The sequence below is a fragment of the Notothenia rossii genome, assembly GCF_949606895.1.
Source record: "Notothenia rossii genome assembly, chromosome: 11".
Classification (NCBI taxonomy): Eukaryota; Metazoa; Chordata; class Actinopteri; order Perciformes; family Nototheniidae; genus Notothenia; species Notothenia rossii.
The window spans coordinates 52,588,095-52,609,166 of NC_136910.1; the positions used below are offsets into that span (position 1 = coordinate 52,588,095).

Consider the following 21,072-nt stretch of genomic DNA (forward strand, 5'->3'; position numbering starts at 1 on the left):
CTTACTCTAGGACCTAACATTCACACACATTCACACACCATTGGCCATGCCATTGGGAGCAACTCAGGGTTAAGTATCTTGCCCAAGGATACATCGACATGTTGACTGCATGGGCTGGGATCGAACCCACAACCTTCTGGTTGAAAGAGGACCGCACTCCCTCACAGCCACAGTCGCCCAGTAATAAATCCTACATAAAGATTGCTTATTGCACCCTGGATTGTTGTATCTTTTTGCCATTATATTCTCCAATAGTTTTTCCTCTGAGCAACGAATGAATAAAAGATGGTTTGCTGTAATTCTTTGTTTGTGATTAAGTGAACACAAGAGATGCAGAGACTGGTGGGAGGAGAGAGATAGAGAAAGGACACAGCCAGGAATAGTAGCAGGGAGGGTAATGGTTGTTAGAGGATGGATGAATAGAGACGGAGAGAGTAGATAGAAACACAGATACACACTCAGATGGTCACTTAATGCCGCTGACTCAGCAGTCACACTATATACTGCCAGACTGTTCCAGAAGGACTCACATTTGTCACATTGCCTCTCCTCCCTCTGCCTGCTTCTCCATCCTTGCTAGATTTCCAAATTCCAGCCTTCGTCATTTTCCTCCTCCTCCCCCTCCCTACGGGTTTTTTTTAATGTACCACCATTCCTCCATCCTTGCCTTTGCACGTAGCTTGCATTCTGCTCTCCATCAAGCGTTTTCTTTTTTATTATATTTGTATTTATTATTACCCTTCTTCTAAATGTCCCCCCCTCTACACCCCTCTCTCCTCCTGTCCATCATCTACCCATCACTCACCCGTCACTCTCTGAAGATGCTGCTATGCCCACAATGCTTTGCTTCCCTCCTGTCTACTCTCATTAATTCAGAGTCAGTGGTTTTCTGCTCAAGGCATAGTGCTGCCTCCTAGCCCCGCCCACACACTGATGCTCTCACACCATTGGATGAGTAAGGATCCACACAGCAGGCTGTAGCCAATGGGAGCTGAGCTAACATAGAGACTGCAGGAGTGAGGTCATGTGACTGAAGACAGATGGGGTGGGAGGAGGGAGTGGTAGTGAGTGATGCAGGAGAGGAGAGGAAAGGAAATGAACAAATGACATGGAGAGTAGAAAAGGTGAGAAGATGAGAAGACGCAGAAAGACAAAGAGAGGCGAGAGGAACAATGAAATGAAAACAAGAGAAGAAAGGATATTAGATAAGAGGGAAGTGAGAAGGATACATAAGAAACCAAGGACATTAAAGGTGAAAGGAATAGAGGGGAGGACATGTCAGGATAGGAGAGGAAAGACACGGTGAGAAAGAGGAAATCAGAATGGGAAAAAGATAATGAAAAAGGAGAAGAGACACAAGGGGGAGTTAAGGTGAAAAGGATAAACAACAACACAAAGAGAGAACAGAAAATATGATTTTATGTAACGTCGCCATGTTTGATATTATCACACTTCCAGCTTGTCTACAAGGTAACATGTGAAACACTGTTTCCACAATGAGTGGAGTTCCCATTCTCCATGCTAGTCTTTTGTCACGATCAAATCAGCTTTCACATCATAATACTTCCTGAAATCTGTTCCTGACCAACATGGTGCACAGAACACCAAAACAGAAAAATGTAAAATAATCTCAAATCAATGAAAAAGGGAAACAGTAGTCTAAGTTGCGTCCATGTTTGTGTGTGCAGGTGTACTCTCTGGACAATGCAGACGCCTTCCACAGTTTCTATAGCCCCCATAAGACCCAGCTGAAGAACCCGACGATGGAGAGGCTGGCGGAGCAGCTAGCCACGCTCTGCGCCACCCTGAAGGAGTACCCTGCCGTCAGATACCGAGGGTGAGCAGCAGGGGGCGCTGTGTAGGGGCAGCTGTGGGTAAAGGAAGTGCTCAAAAAGTAAAGACGTCCTTTTAGTGGTTGGAAAGATAGCTCATTTTGACAGATAACGTTTACATGACACTGAGGATATCAGCCTGTATTTAAAAAGTTGCGATCAGTGAATTTTTTTTAAACTGAGACTACATTTTAAAACCTCAGTCAAAAGTAAGGAATCATTACCATGTATCACCTTTACAGAAGTGAGTTAAGGGGACTTTTTAAGCTGGTCTCCTCAATGTCCTTTGGAGAAATAGAGGGGTATCCTGTCTGTCTATCACTTAAATGCTGACCATCCCTCTATCTGTGTGTCCTCCTGTCAGAGAGTACAAGGACAATGCCACCCTGGCCCAGCTGGTTCAGGACAAACTGGACGCCTACAAAGCTGATGACCCCACCATGGGAGAGGTGAGCTTAGAGGAATTCATTTTTTACCCCGTTCTACTTAAATACAGTCACTTGAATGCTCAATGATTATAATATTGTTCTTGCAAAAAGATGTATCCAGGAAGTAACACAGTTATCACTCCTTTCATCCCTGTATGGTTGTGTCTGTATAGGGTCCAGATAAGGCCCGCTCACAGCTGATCATCCTGGACCGGGCGTTCGACCCCGTCTCTCCAGTCCTGCACGAGCTCACCTTCCAGGCCATGGGCTACGACCTGCTGCCCATCGAGAACGACGTCTACAAGTATGAAATTAGTACTATACAAATGGCATACACTTTGGCAAAGGTCTGAGTTTATTCACCACCTCATCTTCTTTAAACAATCTATCATAAACTGTGAAGCCAAAATACAGACTGCCAACAGCAGTGGCATTAATGACATTACTGTAAAAGGATTACAATATTAAAAATGAATATGTTTAGTTATGTTTAGGAATAATAGTATCATCTTATGACATGTATAGGACATTGTTTTCCTCTAAGAACATGATAGCAGCATGGGCGTCGCAGCCATTATATGAGGGTGGGACAAGTCCCCCCCACCTTTTAAAATGATTAGTTTAGACCCCCCCACTTTTACCATGTGGAAAGTCCGTGAATCGGTCTATCCACTCGCCGCTCTCTGTAGAGCGCTGTGTCAGTGCTTCACTATCAAATCCATTCCACTTGCTTATTGTGAGAATGCCCAAATCAATGAAACTCCGTACCATGTTTTCACTGCTACTTTGTACCAAGGCAGATTCTCAGAGCTGCCGTACACGTGTTGCCTTTTTTGTGTAGCTGTGTCTTTAGTTGTAAAATGATGCGCGCCACAGTTTCCCCGCTGCGAGGCTCCAACGCTAACAGTTCACGAGCGTGCTCCACTAGCACCCGGATATAAGGCGCTGTTATTAAAGGGGAGGGAGAGAGCTCTCCTGTCAGACTTTTATAGTTATACAAAATAAGAGAATAACAGGTATGACATAATTCCAACTCATACTATAGGAAAGTAACTCAAGAATACAGTTTGAAAGGGGAGTGTTTAGTAAGATATGAAGCATAAATAAAATCTGCTTCCAGTTCTGTTTCATCTGGGCGTTGAGAGATGTATCCATAGATCTCTTAATGTTGCTCTCAAAGTGAAGCAGATTGATGCTTTTAACTTCAACATTTAAAACAAAATCTTCCCGGGGGAGCATGCCCACGGACCCCCTTAGAGGAGGTGAGTTCCACCACCCACCCACACCCCCTGTCAAATTATCCCACCCACATTGAGGATGCTTCCTACGCCCATGGATAGCAGGATGGAACATGGTTAAGGTACAGGTTAAAGCTGCAGTAGGCAGAATCTATCAAATATGAATATCTACACATTTAAATGATATATTCTAAAAGAGTGTCTCTATCTCTTCAGATATGAGACGAGTGGAATTGGAGACTCTCGTGAGAAAGAGGTTCTGCTGCACGAAGACGATGACCTGTGGGTGAGCCTGAGACACAAACACATAGCTGAGGTGTCCCAGTAAGTACTTTCACTCCTACTGTATAGTATATATATATTCCTCATACTCTTTAAAGCTGTGGATACACACTTACACAATCTAACATCCTTTTTGGTCATCAGGGAAGTGACTCGCCAGCTGAAGGACTTTTCAGCCAGCAAGAGGATGAACACTGGGGAGAAGGTAAGGTTGATACTGAACATACAGTGTAGACAAGATATTGGTAGCAAAGTGTGAATAGCATGTTTGATCACTTCTGGGATTGTTCTTTGAAGATGTCAAGATCTCCAGTCAAATGTAGGGATGGGTAACGAGCCCCGGTGTTAAAGGGGCCCCGGGGCTGAATTATTAAAGACCGTGGTACCGTTAAGCTCCGACGTTAGCGGTCTTTTTATCGGTACTGGAGACATGTAAAAAATATATGTCATGTGTATTATTGCTACACAAACATTATATTGCAGTTTTAGTGTCGCCAACTCCGTTTCTAATATGCAATAAGACTGCAAAAATGCTTCTATGATTATTTTTAGTATTTTCGATCTCTCTCCCCCGCCTGCTTGGGAGGGGGCGGGGCAGTTTACACACATGCAGCTGCTACATGCAGCAACACACACACACACACACACGGAGGAGACGACGGAGAGAATGTGCTCCGAGGTGTGGTTAAACTTTACCCGTCTAAAGTGCAATAAGAGTTTAGCATGTGAGGGCGGTAACACGAGCAATTTGTCTAAACATTTAGCAAAAGTGCTCCACATCCAGACGGAGGAATGCACCGACTCTCTTTCTAGTAGCTCTGTAGCCCCGTCCACGAGTAACGTTTCCACGTCAGGTATGTATGCTAGCAGCAACACACGGAGTTAACTACATTATACAAACATGGGTTAATGATTAGAGGTAAGCGAGTTATTTATTTTGTTTTGTTCACAATTTGTTTAGTTGGTTTACCTTATTTTTTTCTCCAAAAGAACCGATAAAAGTACCGTTAAAAGACCGGACCGATAAGCGGTATCGATAAAAGTAGTAGTACCGTTAAAACCTTAACGATACCCATCCCTAGTCAAATGTTAAGTATAAAGAACAACTTTATTTAAATGCAAATGCTTTTTGGCCTGTGTGGTTTGTGGTAGCTACTATTTCTCTATTTACGTAACAATATTTTGTGCTGAATACTCAATCTTTCTCTTTTGTTTCAACAGACCACAATGAGGGATCTGTCCCAGATGCTGAAGAAGATGCCTCAGTACCAGAAGGAGCTCAGCAAGGTGTGTGTGTGTGTGTGTGTGTGTGTGTGTGTGTGTGTGTGTGTGTGTGTGTGTGTGTGTGTGTGTGTGTGTGTGTGTGTGTGTGTGTGTGTGTGTGTGTGTGTGTGTGTGTGTGTGTGTGTGTGTGTGTGTGTGTGTGTGTGTGTGTGTGTGTGTGTGTGTGTGTGTGTGTGTGTGTGTGTGTGTGTGTGTGTGTGTGTGTGTGTGTGTGTGAGAGATTCTGACTTTGTGTGTTTTATGTTTTCAGTACTCCACCCATCTGCAGCTGGCTGAGGACTGCATGAAGCATTACCAGGGAACAGTGGACAAGCTGTGCCGTGTGGAACAGGTGTGAGACCAGAAAGAGAACACTTGAAGGACAGAGTATTGCTAAAGGAGAATATTGTGATAGGCGTGGACAAGTATAAATAATGCAACTATTTCTGTAATCCTAATTGATATAAAATAAAATGCTTTTACAATCCCTAGACATGTGTATCTGAGGGTTTTAGGTGAGAAACATGATGTGATACCTGGGTTCTGTGTCGCAGGATCTGGCTATGGGCACAGACGCTGAGGGAGAGAAGATCAAAGACCCCATGAGGGCCATCGTGCCCATCCTGCTCGATGCCAACGTCACCACGTACGACAAGATCCGCATCATCCTGCTCTACATTTTCCTCAAAAATGGTAAGCAGTGGCTACAGGCGCCATTATGAATCAATTCTTCAGTTTATAAAACTCTGCTCTGCTATCTGTCCAAGTAATAGCCATTACCTACTGAGTGTTTCTGTGCATTGACATAGACATGATGAAGTGTAAGGAAATGACTACAAGAATATTAACCTGGTTATTCACTAAGACTAGACTTCTCCTTTAAACTTCTCCTACAGTTCACAAAAAGTATGGTGTACATTTTAAGTTTCAATGAAATTGTTATTTTTGCACTCGAGTTACAAAACATGAATTCCCTTGCATCGAGCTGAGCATATTAAAGGTAAGCATACAGTCTTCTCAGTTATAAGGTCTGACCTGTGTGTGTGTGTGTGTGTGTGTGTGTGTGTGTGTGTGTGTGTGTGTGTGTGTGTGTGTGTGTGTGTGTGTGTGTGTGTGTGTGTGTGTGTGTGTGTGTGTGTGTGTGTGTGTGTGTGTGTGTGTGTGTGTGTGTGTGTGTGTGTGTGTGTGTGTGTGTGTGTGTGTGTGTGTGTGTGTGTGTGTGTGTGTGTGTGTGTGTGTGTGTTCAGGCATCACGGAGGAGAACCTGAACAAGCTGATCCAGCATGCTCAGATCCCCCCTGAGGACAGCGAGATCATCACCAACATGGCTCACCTGGGCGTCCCCATCGTCACAGATGTAAGACCCTCCCTGGCCATCTTCTTTTTTCTTTCTTCTCTTCTGCTTCTCAGTCTCCCATTGTCTACTGTCCACCAAATATTATACTTTGCCTGACAGCTTTTGTTACAACAAGTGACTTTTTAGATTATATTAGTTTTTTCAGCTCAAAACTATTTCTGTTGAATCAGAATTAAGATGTTTCTTATAAACTGAAGGATTATGTTTTTTTTAAGGATTACTTTTGTCACAACTGTTCCAAAACACCTTGTATATAATAGTAAAACACTTACAGGAAGTATTTTACTGCACCATTAATACTATTACTTTATTACTATTCATTCAAAAAAGGTTTTATATGCAGGACTTTTACTTGTAGGCTTTTATGTTCACGGTGTGGAATAGTACTTTTCGTGCATTAAGGAAATACTTGTATTTATTCTGTCCTTCACATCCTTTCCTTGTTTCCCTCATCAGTCCACCCTCCGCCGAGGAAAGAAGCTGGACAGGAAGGAGCGTGTGAGCGAGCAGACCTATCAGCTGTCCCGCTGGACCCCACTGGTCAAGGACATCATGGAGGTTTGTTTCAAGGACCAGCATCACTATTTTAATGTTTGAAGGTTTGATTTGTTTAGATAGAAGGCAACGTCCCGTTTAGCAGCTATATTGTATGTTTTTCTGCATCTGCAATGTGTATTTTTTTCAAGCAAATCTTAATTAAGGGTCGCATAAAACACACTATTAATCTGAGCAGAATGATCTGTTTACAGTTGACATACATCCACAACAACCTGAGCCAAACATCGGTTCTCCCAGCCTGGTTGTTATCAACTATATTTAGCCCCTTATTTGTGCCAAGCCAATTCTCCTAAGGTCGTCCATGATGGAGATAAACATGGTTGCTAAGAGACCTGGCACAACTGTAACAGCCCTTATTGAAGTGTGTGTGTGTGTGTGTGTGTGTGTGTGTGTGTGTGTGTGTGTGTGTGTGTGTGTGTGTGTGTGTGTGTGTGTGTGTGTGTGTGTGTGTGTGTGTGTGTGTGTGTGTGTGTGTGTGTGTGTGTGTGTGTGTGTGTGTGTGTGTGTGTGTGTGTGTGTGTGTGTGTGTGTGTGTGTGTGTGGGTGTGGGTGGGTGGGTGGGTGGGTGGGTGTGTGTGAGAAAGGTGAACTATTGCTGATACAGATCTGTTTCGTCTTTTTATCCCCCTGCAGGATGCTATTGAAGATAAGCTGGACACCAAGCACTACCCCTACATCTCCACCCGCTCCTCTGCCTCCTTCAGCACCACTGCTGTCAGGTACACACACACACACACACACACACACACACACACACACACACACAGACACACACACACACACTTTCAATTACACAGACAGAAATGGATGTTGATCAATAGTGAGTCGTATATGGATAACTGTGCAACGATAGAAGGCATGACAACAACTTTTTTTGTTGGGTGATTTAAAAAAAAAAAAAGGTACTCTTATCTGACAACATACTTTATTTAGAAAACGTCAATAGAAAGAAAATAATAATTTGGTACAGCGCTAATGAAATATGAAACTCTTGAAATAGAAATATCACCCATGGAGACTCAAACCCCAAAATGTGAGCAAGCCGACATTAGTACAAGTCGTCGATACTTCCTTCTGTGGGTTGCATGCCAGAGTGTGTGTGTACGAGGGGGAGGGATGAGCCCTGCTGATCCGTACACTGCAGTGTGTGTGGAAGCTGCTGGTGTGTATTGATTGTGAATCAGATCCTCTCCTGCTACAAACCGATCCTCCACATTAGCTGTCCCTCCCCCACAGACGGAAACACACCCAGCAATGAGGATCATATGTATCCATAACATTGAATGCCGTAACAGCTGTATTGTACTTAATACCATAATGATGTTATGTACATGGATGAGACAAGCTTTACAACTTCAATAACAGCTCCTTGTTTTTCTCTCTGCTCTGACAGTGCTCGGTACGGACACTGGCACAAGAACAAGACTCCTGGAGAGTACCGCACCGGGCCGCGTGTCATGGTCTTCATCATCGGGGGCGCCTCCTTCAGCGAGATGCGCTGTGCCTATGAGGTCACACAGGCCAATGGGAAGTGGGAGGCCGTCATTGGTGAGTGGAGCAGCAGTAGGCGCTACTAGGTGCAGAGATTTTTCAGAGATACATCTATGACAAGCTTAAAGAGTAACTTGACACACCCTGAACATCTAGTTTTGCTGACCTCTAGTGGTTTAACTTTGTAGCTTGATGCAGTGATGATCATTAAAACCTTCAACCAGAAAAGCAGTTGATTTCCAGCTTGGTGTTAAGTAGTACATAGTGGATGTGTATCTAAGTTCAAAGTGTTGTATAGAAAGTGTGGAAGCTGATAAGCTGCATCCTAGCAATCAGGTCTTATAAGGGACACAGAAGGTCAAAGCTTCTCAACGTGGAGACAGCTACAAATATAAGGATGGAGGGGAAGAGAAATGTGCAGGAGACCACAGGAAGTGAGGTGAACAGACATTCGAACCCTGATGGGGAAGTGTAAGTCCAGTGCATTGAGAGAAAGAGAAAGCTCTTTACTACCAGGGACGTCACAATACTAGAAATGTGGTTGTTGATACTAATACCAGGAAAAAACAATGCAACCCATGTAATTCAACGTGCAATCATTTATTATGTTTGCAAACTGATTTTTATATAGTACATTTTTAATTGCTGTAAAAAAAAGAATATTTTTTCGATGTTCAAAAATCTTACTTGCTAAGTGAGTTATATACAAACATGCGTAAAGAAATCCTTTCGTCCAAAAGGAGTCTCAACAAACATCTCCATTAGTCCCAAAACACTTTTTCTTTTCCTTTTTTTAACCCACAATGAAAAATCAGTCATTGTGCCCACAACACAAATCAGGAGAAAGGAAAATCCAGATCATGACTCATGACAGTCAAGCAGTTTAGGTGAAGTTCATGGAAGGTCTAGCCGTTACAACCCACCTATTGTGTTGTGTGCAGTCTGTGATGTTAAAAAAGCCCTTTATGTAGTCTGTGTGATAAATGGGAAGTGTCTTGTTAGTTTCTGTTGAGCTCTGCTTCAGCTGTTGTCTTTAAAAACAACTGTTGTCTTTAAATTGCAGCGCCGCCATGTCTTTTTCTGTGTCTGTTGTTTTCTGTACTGTGCAACATGGCGATTGTATGTATTTGTGTGAACTGTCGGTGGACGAGTGTGTCTCTGTGGGGGTGTGTGTGTGTGGGTGTGTGTGTGTGTGGGGGTGTGTGTGTGGGGGTGTGTGTGTGGGGGTGTGTGTGTGTGGGTGTGTGTGTGTGTGGGGGTGTGTGTGTGGGGGTGTGTGTGGGGGTGTGTGTGTGTGGGTGTGTGGGGGTGTGTGTGTGGGGGTGTGTGTGTGTGGGTGTGTGTGTGTGTGGGGGTGTGTGTGTGTGGGGGTGTGTGTGTGTGGGGGTGTGTGTGTGTGGGTGTGTGTGTGTGTGTGTGGGGGTATGTGTGTGTGTGTGGGTGGGGGTGTGTGTGTGTGGGGGTGTGTGTGTGTGGGGGTGTGTGTGTGTGTGTATATGTGTGTGCGTACGACAGTTTTTTGTAACCCTTTTTTGTTTTCGGAGCGAGTGGGGGAGGGGGCGTGGCATGTGCTGAGAGACGAGTGGTGAAGCCGCCTCTGTTCCTCCACAGGTTCCACCCACATGCTCACCCCCACCAAATTCTTAAAGGACCTCCAGCACCCCGACTTCCGAGAGTCCACTAGGGTGTCCTTTGAGGAAGCAGAAACACCAGCCGAGTGAGGCAGAGACAGATTGGGAGGGAGGGAGAGAGAAATCACACTGAAAAAAGTAAAGGCAGCCGCACAAAGAAGCCCTTTCTGAACCTTCGCAGCACAAGGGCTTCCTCCCTGTTCTTCTTCTTTGAACACTCAGTACTGTTTTATGTAACTCCACCTTCCCCCCCCCCCCGTGTCCCTCAGGGATGGGCACCCACCGACCTTTCCCCACTACATGGGCCGCTCCATCATAGTTTAGTCCCTTTATACTGAGAGTTAGCCAATCACAGTGAGAGTCCCTGTCTTCAATCAGGTGTAACCTGTCTGTTGTCAGGAAGGCTGAATCCAAATCGTCAACCACTCCAAATCTAAAAGTTAGCAAGAGGGCGAGTCTGGAATGTGACGTTATATATTTTTCATTAGCACCAAAGTCTCATTTCCACTGCATCTTTAGCTTGACTCAACCTAACTCTTGGCACCAGGTGTTTTCTTTGATATGTTTTCCTCGGCAGAAAGCATTCCTTTATTGTAGGCACGATTCTACAACGGTTTTGACATCACCTTCTACAGCACACACACAGGTACAGAGATGCAACAAATGCCTGCAGGGCCCTTGTTTCAGGGGCAAGTGTTCTGACAGACTTGACATGAAGATGGTGATCACGTCACAGTACGTGTGACGGAGGACCGTGCAGGCCCTCAAGCCAGCATTTGGATTCAGCCCAATCAAAGTCTGTGGTGTAGAGCGGCCATGTCTGAGGGCGTCGTGACCCCATCCCTGCTGCCTCCTCCCATCATCTCAGCTGGGTGGATTAAATCGCCCTTCGACCACCACCCAAAGGCCCTTTGAGCCTGAGGGACACTCACTCCAGATTTAATCTACCCCCGAGATCCATCTTTATCCGTTTTTACTGTCTGATTATTTTTCGAAATATCCCTTCGCAAAGTCAATCACTTTGTTTTGTTCCTGGTTTTTCCACATCCAGACAGCTCTTTGACTTAATGTAGGATTTCAAAGAAGGATCCTTGTGTATTTGATTTCCTTTGACTCCCCCTCGTCTGACTCCGTCCACGTCACTCTCTCTCAGTCCCCATCACATGCTCACATGACTCATGGCTCCTCTGCAGAGGGACACTCAATATTCCTAACCAACTAAAATATCTCCTTTATCATGGTTACACTTTCAGGGCGCTGACACTCAGGGCACATTTTGGGGGCAGCAAAGCTGAGAAAGGAATCTGTCGGGGAACAATCATTTCAGAAGTGTTCAGTGCAGTTTCCCAAAAGTGTTCCCTTTGTGTCAGCGCCTCTCATATGCCTCTCTGCTGACAGAGTCTGAGGATGTAGCAATGTTCCACCTGATATGCTTTAGCAACCAATTCAAAAGAAAAGATGCCACAAATATCCAACAGCTGCAACTAATCCCCCCCCCCCCCCCCTCCCTTAATGTAGGAAACTAAATTGCATCACCTGCTAACAGACTTTACTCTACTAGCTTCTAGCTACTAGCTACATTTAATCATCATTTTTTGAGAAATCGTTCTGACAAACAAACATATGGGGGCACTCAAAACATAGCCTCCTTGGCTCAGGTAACAGATTATACTTTTGTCCATGACCCCCCCCCTAGCTAGGCTACCTCTAAACACACATTCACCCAGTAAAGACTGTAGCACCTGGGCATCCATCTCATTCCTGACTAATCTGCTAAAGCGATATCGTAACAAACCCCCGTTTGGTTTTCTCAGTAAGCAGCTCTCACCATCAGCAGTATGGCGCCCCCCCCACCCCCCCACCCCCCATACTGCTGCATTCAAAACTTCCTGAGCAAAATGGCCATCACCTACTAAAACAACTCCTTGTTTTTGATATGCTATTTTGGTACAATAATTGACTGTAGTGGCGTAAGAGGTGTTGTGTTTCTGGCCCACGAAGCTGTGTGTTTCGAGAACAGCAGAGAAGCAGGCGAGGCCCGTCTGACAGTAACCTCTGTGGCCCCCACTAAACCCCCCCCACGACCCCGCATCACCATAACGACCCAACTCGAGATGGGCTTGCCTCTTTCTCTTCTGTTTTCCCCTCGACTACCTCCACTTCCTGTTCTGACCCCTCACAGGGTCCGGCCTAGTTTGCCTGTTTTTCAGGTAAATCAAACCAAACTGGAGGAAACACGCAGCTTTGCAACAGAAACAAACCAATGTAGGCCAATGTACTGTTACAATGTTGGACAGGTGTGAGGAGTAAATCAAATTCTTTGTTTGCCTTTTCTTTTTTTTACAAGGAATACAGATGACAGTTATCAAAGGATTTGGTAAATCTGTCAATGATTCGACACATCGGACAAAACGTTTGCTTTACTCCAGTTCAGCACCTTTCAAGTGTCACAATGTCTGAAATGTGTCTTCAGCTGTCACAGCAGGTCATCTATGTGTTGCTAGGGTTACTGAGTTTCATTCATAAATATGGAGACCATAGACCTCTGGTTTGGGATTTCATGACATGTAGAGGAGATCTGCTTTCGTCTTTCTTGATACATTTCCTTTGCTTTTGGTAGAATAATTGTTCAGCTGTCTGCATGCACTTCAATGAAGACAGTCGTCTGCACCTGATTGGCTGTGTGTAGACCCAGGTCTGCTGGAGCAGGATGCTTCAAACCCACCTGCCAGTTTTAGTTCAGCTTCATGACAGTGGTGTGGTGCCGTCACTGATCTGTGTGCTTCCATCTCCTTCAGCTTCATGACCTCTATCAAGCATAATAGACAGAGATGTTTACCAATAATCATTTAGATTAAAACGTTTTAAATGTAACAGGATGTAAAGATAAAAAGATGATTAGAGATACAACATAATGTCAGTCTGCTCACAGAAAGTAGAATATAATGCCTCTTGTTTTGGGGTTATCTCACTTTCAGAAAATACTGAAACAAGCTGTAAGATACATGTATTGGAATAAAGATTACAAAATATTCCTCTCAAAAGAAGTGCAGGAAAGAAATAGGATCAATTTAGAGATAATCAAAGTAAATCGAAAAGTATTCAGTTATCTCCTACCTTTGAGAATAAGTTTCCAACCTCTTAAACCATTGTAACCTGCCGGCTAATTGATTATGATTTATAACAGCGCTTCTGTTTTTAGTTTGAACATTGTGTGCTTTCATTACCAGTGAGCATTCATAGCAAGAGCTGAAAACACATTTTCTTTCTGTTTCTTCCAACACGTGCAGATCTAACTCTCTGTTTGTGTGTGTGTGTGTTTGTGTGTGTGTCTCCAGGATCGACCAACATCTTCACCCCCACCAGCCTGCTGGAGCAGCTCAAGGCCATGAACAAACCAGACGAGGAAGTTGCAAGCTAAGATCCTCCAATCACACCTCTCTCCTCTTTCTCTTAACCCCGCCCCCTTCTCACCTCTGTACCCTTTCCCTGAAAACTACATTAACTGTGTATGCATCCTGCTTGAGAAGAATAAAAAGACATCTGAGATGATAAAAAAATATATGTTGTATCAAAGAATAAAATAGTTGCAAGTATTCAAAGTTTTACAATGGATGCAACTAAATGAACTTATTTAAAAAAAGGTTTAAATATCAGAACAGAAGGCCATTTAAAACTGAAAGTACCAAAATGTAATATTGTATGCTACAAACCTGTGCAAAAGGTTGACATGTTCTCTTTGCTTTGGGTTTCCTCCCCTGTGAGTTTTATCGGAAGCTTGTTGAGGAGGGATGAGCAGTTTGAGAGGTCGTTGTTGTAAAATATATCATATCAGTCAACATGCAATATAAATATATTCGTCAGAGAGGAATCCCCCCACCCCCGCCCATTTGAGATGTTCGTATTCAGTAGCATGCTTGGACTTGTGTGGACTGTTATGTGTTTGTATCCAATGTGGATGTTCTGGGAGCCGCAGAGTTAGCACTTAGCTTTTTCCTAAGATGTTGAGCTTGAATACTTCACTGAAAACATGTGTTTTGAGTATCTAAAAATACACACTTCGAAATGTATGGGTATCCAGTACTTGGCGTTCCATCCGTAAACTCAGCTGGCGGTTTTTAAGGTTAAACTATAGCAATGTAAATGTATTGCAATATATCCAGATGTGTCAGTAAGGGTCAGTATGCAACAGCGCCACAAGCTGCAGCCCACAAAATGACCTTTAAGCCGTTACTGCTCTAATATATGTATATATATATTTATTTATGTGGGATTTAAATATATTATATCTTAGCTGAAGTTTATGCAATCAGCACTAGCAAGCACAGTCAGCGCAGTTTGTTTTTCATGCTATTTTCACTTATTGGTCCAAATCAATGTCCTTGACGTTTTCCCTGCAATCAACAGTCGCCATTGTAGATTAATATAGAAATAAGTGCACAAATCACTGAATATATTCATTCTAGCCAAGGAAATCACAACCTAACCGCTCCTGGCGCTGCCACATAGCTTGTAATATATATCTGGACACATTTTAGCGCTGTACATAAGAAAGAGGTGCGATACTCAAAACATAAACTTTCTTTAAAGTATTCCTTTTAAAGCGTTTGGTGTAGAAGACGTCGGATAGAGAGAGCTCTGTAAAAAGCACGAACCCCCCCCTCCTCCGGCTGCCGAGACTGTAAAGTATTTACTTGCCGCAACCTTTTTCGTTTCTCCGAAAAATTCACGTTTTAATGTCAAAGGCCGATGCTTGCAGATATTTAAAGAATAATCTTAAAAAGGGCCAGTTGTATTTCAGTATTGTATCCTGTCAGATTAAGTCTTTTCATTGGTTAGTGATGTTTCATTTGGCCGTGCACTGAGTAGTGCCCGTGCCATACGTTGCTGTTTTAGCGTCTCACTGTTGACTGGTGATATTCCTAACTGTGAAGTAGTGATACCTTTTCCTTTAAAAAAACGTTGATGTGAAGCCGCCGTGTTTGTGATGTTTTAGCTGTAGCTGTTAGTGGTTCAAAAAGAAGCTATTGTTTCCTCCGGTGCAATGTAAAACCCTCCAATGGTGAATGGCTTTGCAAAAGAAATCCCTTAAATCCACTCTTTTCACTTTTCTTTCCTCCCTCCCCTCTTTCCTGGCCAAACAAGTTGTATATTGCACTATTATGCGTTTTCTGTGATGCAAACGCTTGACTTTGTGTTCATTTCTTTTCTATTATTTTCTGTTGTATAGAATTTACTCTGTCAAATCAATTGATTTATATCAAATTATTTATCAGAGAAAAAAGAATAGTGATGCATTAGTCTGTTCTAAAACTGTTTAACTTATTGGGATTGTCTGTTTGCGAGTGTTGAAGCACAAACAATACTTCCATGTGTACCTAATATGTACTAAGGCTGTCTAATAAATTGGCTTCCATTACATTGAAGACTCTAGTTTTTATTCTTGAAAAGGCAAAACAGTAAAGCACAGTAACACCGAACGCTCTAAAAATCTGATTTCAATTCACAATCACAGTTCTATGGTATATTTCAACCAAATACAGTAAATACAACCAATCCATAAAAATACTTTATATATTCTCTTTTGTATAAAAACACATCAAGCTGTCCAGTTGCAGTAGACCTTCTTCTCTGGCTCATAAAGCTTCTTAGAAACTATTGTAAAAAATGAATTCACACAGTTCAAAATGTGTATTCTATACAGACAACATCAAAGTGGACTAATGAGGGGGAATCCAGCATTAGTGTTACAGGGCTGTCGACCACATTTACAGCGCAGCATGCTACAGTATTAAAAGGGAAAACAAAGCTCATACGCAAACTCAAAATAACACTGATATCCTGAACTTATTTTTAGAATTACAAAAACTAGATTCACATTATTAATAAACAGCATGATGAGTAAATAGCTCAAAGTAACAACTGCTCCAGGACAGTCAAGTATGTCATTTCTATGAACTGTATGCCACAACATATTTGAAAAGGATTATGACGATTGCTGAAGGAAAGGAAATGTACGTTTGGCCACCTGAGATTCAGAGGGATAGTTTGGAATGGGGGGGTTGTATGGGGTACTTTCCGTAGGTCAGTTCCTTATGTGTGTATTACATCATGTAATAAATCGTTTTTTCGGTTTCACCAAAGTCACACACACAAACTAACCATTCAAGGCAGCAGCAGACCAGGACCCCTTGTGTTCTGTGAGGGGAAATCACTGCATGGTAATGGCTTTAGTTCCCCATTGGAAAGCCTTTCTGACAGCAAGGTACACTTTAACTGTTATATCTTTATTCTTAGGTCACATAAGTGTTGCAGCCGCCCCGATCCACAGAACAATATCACTTAGCTTCTGTGCTCGTACTCCAGTTATTCTCAAAACTGGAGGTGTGCAATTACATTACATGTCACTTGTTAGACTCTTTTATCCAAAGCGACTTACACACATTCAGTACTGTGGACAATCCCCACAGGGGCAATTTGGGGTGAAGTGTCTTGCCCAGTGGGACTCGAACTTGCTATCTCCTGATTCGAAGTCCAGCACACTACCCACTGAGCCACAGCCTCCCAATTCATCCTGTACTGTCAGTAACTGACTGATCATAGACAAGTACCTCATAGTAGCCCCTTTGAAAGTAATCGAATGTTGTCGTGACTTACCCTTTTTAACAGTGCCGTAAACAAAGGTACAGTAACAGTTTTTTATCCAAAGACAAGTTAGAAAGAAGGGAATGATATGAGGTGTTTAATTCAGCTGGTCCTGCACACGGTGATGTTCTGAGTTCAGACTAGAGGCTGCAGGCCTGGGCGAGGAGCCTCTGGTAGTGCAGGCCGGACTTCAGAGAGCGAGCCATGTGTCCGGAGGTGTGTCTCATGCTCCGTGCTGCTCTGATGGCCCTCTCCAGAGAGCTGTCCACGCAGCGCTTCTTGTCCAGCGACAGGGAGCGCCTCCTCCTCATCACCTCCCTGCGACCCCTGACCCCTGAGGACCTGCCTTGGCTGTTGCTAGGAGGCACGTAGAGGGGCGATGACGAGTACAACCTAAAGACAGGGTAAGAATGTAAAGTGCCAGAATGTATTAAATATTACATTTTATAGTAATTTGTGTACAAATACAACACATTGCTGTACTAGCAGGACATTACAGCATACAGTATGTGCGCTGAAAGAATTATGAAGACTTAACGTCACACAAATAAATGATTTAGCTACTATTTTTGTTATTAGATTTGTTATCTAAGAGCCTTCTCAAGCAGTTTAACCAACCATAGTTTATGATTTGCAGCTGAGAGGAGCTCTTGGATTTGTCTGTGCTTTAAACATTATACTTCATTTGGGCATTTCCTGCTACAGTACAACTGATGTGATGGTTAAAGCGTTTGTATGAGGGACGTCCATTTCACTTCACACAATCCAAACTATCTCTTTTAGTTTGTCAACTGCAGGTGAGTTTTTGCTAAGAGCTTTGTGTGTATGTTGAGAGGGCAGGTCACCTACAGGAGGGGGGGTGGGCACACTGGCAGGCACTGCAGCAGAGCAGGAGGAGCTGCAGCTGCAAAGTATCCGCTCCTCTGCGCTCTGTGGGGGGACTCGGCTGGTTGGCGGGTTGTGTGTGTGGGGGGGGCTGTGAACAACAGGGCAGGGCAACACTTCATATTATTAAACTCATTTCATTTACTGCAAACAGAACTGATGTGCTTCCTGAGCACAGTGACCAAGCAGAACAAAGGCTGCTGATACTCAAATGTAGATTGAACAAGTAATGGATTACATGTTCAGCCACACATGAGGGGGGTCACGAGATGACTGTTAACACCTCTCTAGTAGCTCTGGTAATGGTGGGTATGCACAGCTCTGTTCACATCCTCTCACCTGGCTCCGTGCTGCTGTAGGGCGCATGGCGTCCACAGAGAGGACAGAGACGACAGCCAGAGGAGTGAGGCTGCTCTCTGTCACCCCCAACTGGCACTGAGGAGTAAAACAAGCACGCATTAGTGAAGACCACTGCAGCATTGTTAAGAAATCAACAACACATTTAGGTGTTCTCTCCTTTGTCTGAACACAAAGGAAATCTAGTAAGAAGAAACGCGTAAAAGGAAAGAAAACAAAAAGGATGAAAGGAGCCTCCTCACCTTCAGATCGCCCTCGGGGACCATGTGACAGACACTGAGGACAAAGAGGAGCCCGCCCTCTGCAGTCAGGAACGTCTGCTGCTTCACACACACCAGGCTGCTGCCCTGCAACACACACACACACACACACACACACACACACACACACACACACACACACACACACACAACACACACACACACACACACACACACACACACACACACACACACACACACACACACACACACACACACACACACACACACACACACACACACACACACACACACACACACACACACACACACACACACACACACACACACACACACACACACACACACATTAACAGAACAGCTATGAATTCACAACTAGTCCTCCTTCTATGTATCTATCTATGTAAATTGAATCTGTAGTAGATGTAGACAGATGGTTCTCACTGGGCTGTGTTCTGCTGCCGACAGTATGCGTGTGTGAGCGGTGGCTGTCTGGAGCTGCAGTGGATGTTTGAGTGCACCTGGACACCAGAGTCTGAGGGGAGGAGGGCTCTGAACCTGTGGCTGGAAACAACAACATGACATGCATTCAATCCCAATCTGCTCTTTGTTCTTAGATGCATGTGCTTGCTTATGTATGTTTATAATCAAGCCTCACAGATGTTAGTTTTTGGTCTGTTCGAAGAAGGTGTTCTCTTCCTGGTTGTTCTCCGCAGTGTGAACTCCTCGTCCTCATCGACAGGCCGTGTGTTTATTCTCTCCCTGACATCACCCCGTCGCTCCCCCCGGCCTAAGCAATGGGAGAACACCACATTGAGAACAAGATGACATCCAAGCAAATCCATAGGTCAAAGCGTAAGCAGTGAAGTCCCTACTCAGTCACAACTGGGAAATAGAAACCAACCTGATTGAGTAGAGGTGTTGTGGTGAGCAGAAGGAGCCGCTCTCACAGGACTCTTATTCCTCAGACAGCTATCTAGGCTCTCCCTCATTCGGCGCACCTCCACCTGCAGCGTTTGGATTGCATCACTAAAAACACACACACAAGCAAATACTTTTAGAATCACATTCAATAATCTATGTGTAGTTTATGTAATTTTCACCACCACACGTATCCAAGGCCAAACAGGAAGTGCTGCACTGTAAAACTATTCCAGTTAACAGAGTGCTAGTCAGTATCTGTGCAGCTGTCAGTCCAAACACACACACGCTGTTAGAAATGACCATGCAGGAACAAACCATGCAGGACACAAGAGTACCTCCTAATATGCAACCACATTCAATGGCAGCATGTTCTGTAATGAAATACATACAATAATGTGATGACAGAGACATTAAGGATGCTGGGTAAATCTAGTGAACTTATACATTTCAGAAAAATATCTGAACATTTGATTCTTCTTATTCTTCAAATCATTTCTCTGCAGGGAGACATAAACCTGGCCGTGTTTACGCAGCACAGCTATCGCCATGGCAGCTGCTGCTACACACACTCACTTGCGATTCGCAGCCTGACTGGAGCTCAGTGCTCTGAGAGGATCGTCATGGTGACCCAGTGCACTAGCGAGGGAGAAGCTCGAGCTAGAGTTGATGGATTGTGTGAATCTGTGCTCAGACACAGTGAGAGCTGCTTGGACAGAGGAGGACCGCATGTTAGATACAGAGACAATGAAGAAAAGACAACAGTTAGAATAAAAAGGACATTAGCAACTATCTCAGTCAGTGGGCGAAACTTAGAGACTCACAGCTGTCACTCTCCGGTCCAAACTCACTGGTCCACTGTCGGCTCTGGTTTGTCCCGTCAGAGGGACGCAGCGCTCTGGGGAGCGGGAGAGGATGCGTCTCCTCTGCTCCGTTCTGCTTCTGCTCGACCTGGTCCTGTTGGGCTCCATCGCCGGTAGCAACAGTGGGGGAACCGGAGATGGTGCTGATACCGGGACCATCTGAGGAATCCTCTCCTGAGGCACTGACACACTAGAGGAATATTCAAGACAGAAAACACAAAATGCTTCATTAGCAATAGACTGTATAATATAGATACATTGATAATAAGCAGTGAGAATAAGGGCCGGGCATCAGTATGCTGTGTGTAACGGGGTGGGGAGTGGGGGATGGGCACATGAGGTGTGATTTATGGTGCAGTTAAAGTGTGTGGAGGCACAGAATGTACCGGAAGCCCTCACCTCTCGGAGGCCCTCTGGTGGACAGGACTGGCCGCTGCAGCAGGAGTCAGGCGGCTGCTCTCTGAACACACAAACCCACTGTCCGTCTCCGGGGAGATAATCCCATCCTGAGCAACACAACACAAAATGTTAGGCATCATTTGACGATACACATTTTAGATGTAGATGTGATATTGTTTTTCTTAATCAACACATTTTCCTTGTGGAAGGTGGGGATTGGAAACTGGTTGTTGTGGCCAGGGAAAGGACGTTTGGGGACCGTCTGATAAGCGGTGGAAAATGGATGGATGGATTTTAGTTTTGCTGAAGTAATGTTCTTTCGTTTTGTATGCAGTCTACAGTAATGTGATACTTACCTTCTAGACAGACATTTAGTGATGGAAATGATCTTGTAAAGAAATGTTAGTGGATTTAATATTTTTAGTGTATGATCTGTGAACAGGAGAGCACTGTCAATCAATATCAGAATGTCTGCCTACTCGCCACCTACCTTGACATTAATCTAACCTCTAACCATGCCATGGATGTAAGAACATGTTATTTCACCCTGTCAGATTTCAGAAGGAACTGACCTGAGAAAGCACTCTTCTGATCCCACTCAGGAGTATGGAGTTCCTCCTTTCCAACGCAGTGATCTCCCCAGACTGCTCAGACTGCTGCTGGGGGACTCTCCCACCTCTAGCGTTCTCCTGCTGCGGGGA

The 21,072-nt window shown here is 44.1% G+C and overlaps 2 protein-coding genes across 3 annotated transcripts in view; one reads left to right on the plus strand and one right to left on the minus strand.

The window, feature by feature from the left end:
- stxbp1a (syntaxin binding protein 1a) overlaps positions 1–15,506 on the plus strand; it is a 31,237-nt gene extending 15,731 nt beyond the window's left edge. Inside the window, exons 7-20 of one of the 2 annotated variants that reach the window (XM_079656985.1) lie at positions 1,689–1,837; positions 2,197–2,281; positions 2,434–2,564; positions 3,715–3,822; positions 3,925–3,985; positions 5,002–5,067; positions 5,315–5,395; positions 5,598–5,736; positions 6,291–6,400; positions 6,857–6,958; positions 7,592–7,677; positions 8,352–8,506; positions 10,061–10,218; positions 13,419–15,506. In XM_079656985.1, coding sequence (XP_079513111.1) covers positions 1,689–1,837; positions 2,197–2,281; positions 2,434–2,564; positions 3,715–3,822; positions 3,925–3,985; positions 5,002–5,067; positions 5,315–5,395; positions 5,598–5,736; positions 6,291–6,400; positions 6,857–6,958; positions 7,592–7,677; positions 8,352–8,506; positions 10,061–10,170 — 1,383 coding nt within the window. In that variant the 3' untranslated portion in view covers positions 10,171–10,218; positions 13,419–15,506. The remainder of the gene's footprint in view (positions 1–1,688; positions 1,838–2,196; positions 2,282–2,433; positions 2,565–3,714; positions 3,823–3,924; positions 3,986–5,001; positions 5,068–5,314; positions 5,396–5,597; positions 5,737–6,290; positions 6,401–6,856; positions 6,959–7,591; positions 7,678–8,351; positions 8,507–10,060; positions 10,219–13,418) is intronic. The other variant, XM_079656986.1, reaches the window with a different exon arrangement.
- Positions 15,039–21,072, minus strand: akna (AT-hook transcription factor; the record flags this gene model as incomplete). The annotated part of the gene is made up of 11 exons (XM_079659967.1): positions 15,039–17,118; positions 17,575–17,701; positions 17,950–18,045; positions 18,210–18,314; positions 18,633–18,752; positions 18,847–19,024; positions 19,139–19,217; positions 19,686–19,815; positions 19,930–20,162; positions 20,372–20,478; positions 20,944–21,072. Coding segments are annotated over 11 exons (1,557 nt in total), but the record flags the coding sequence as incomplete, so codon positions are not given.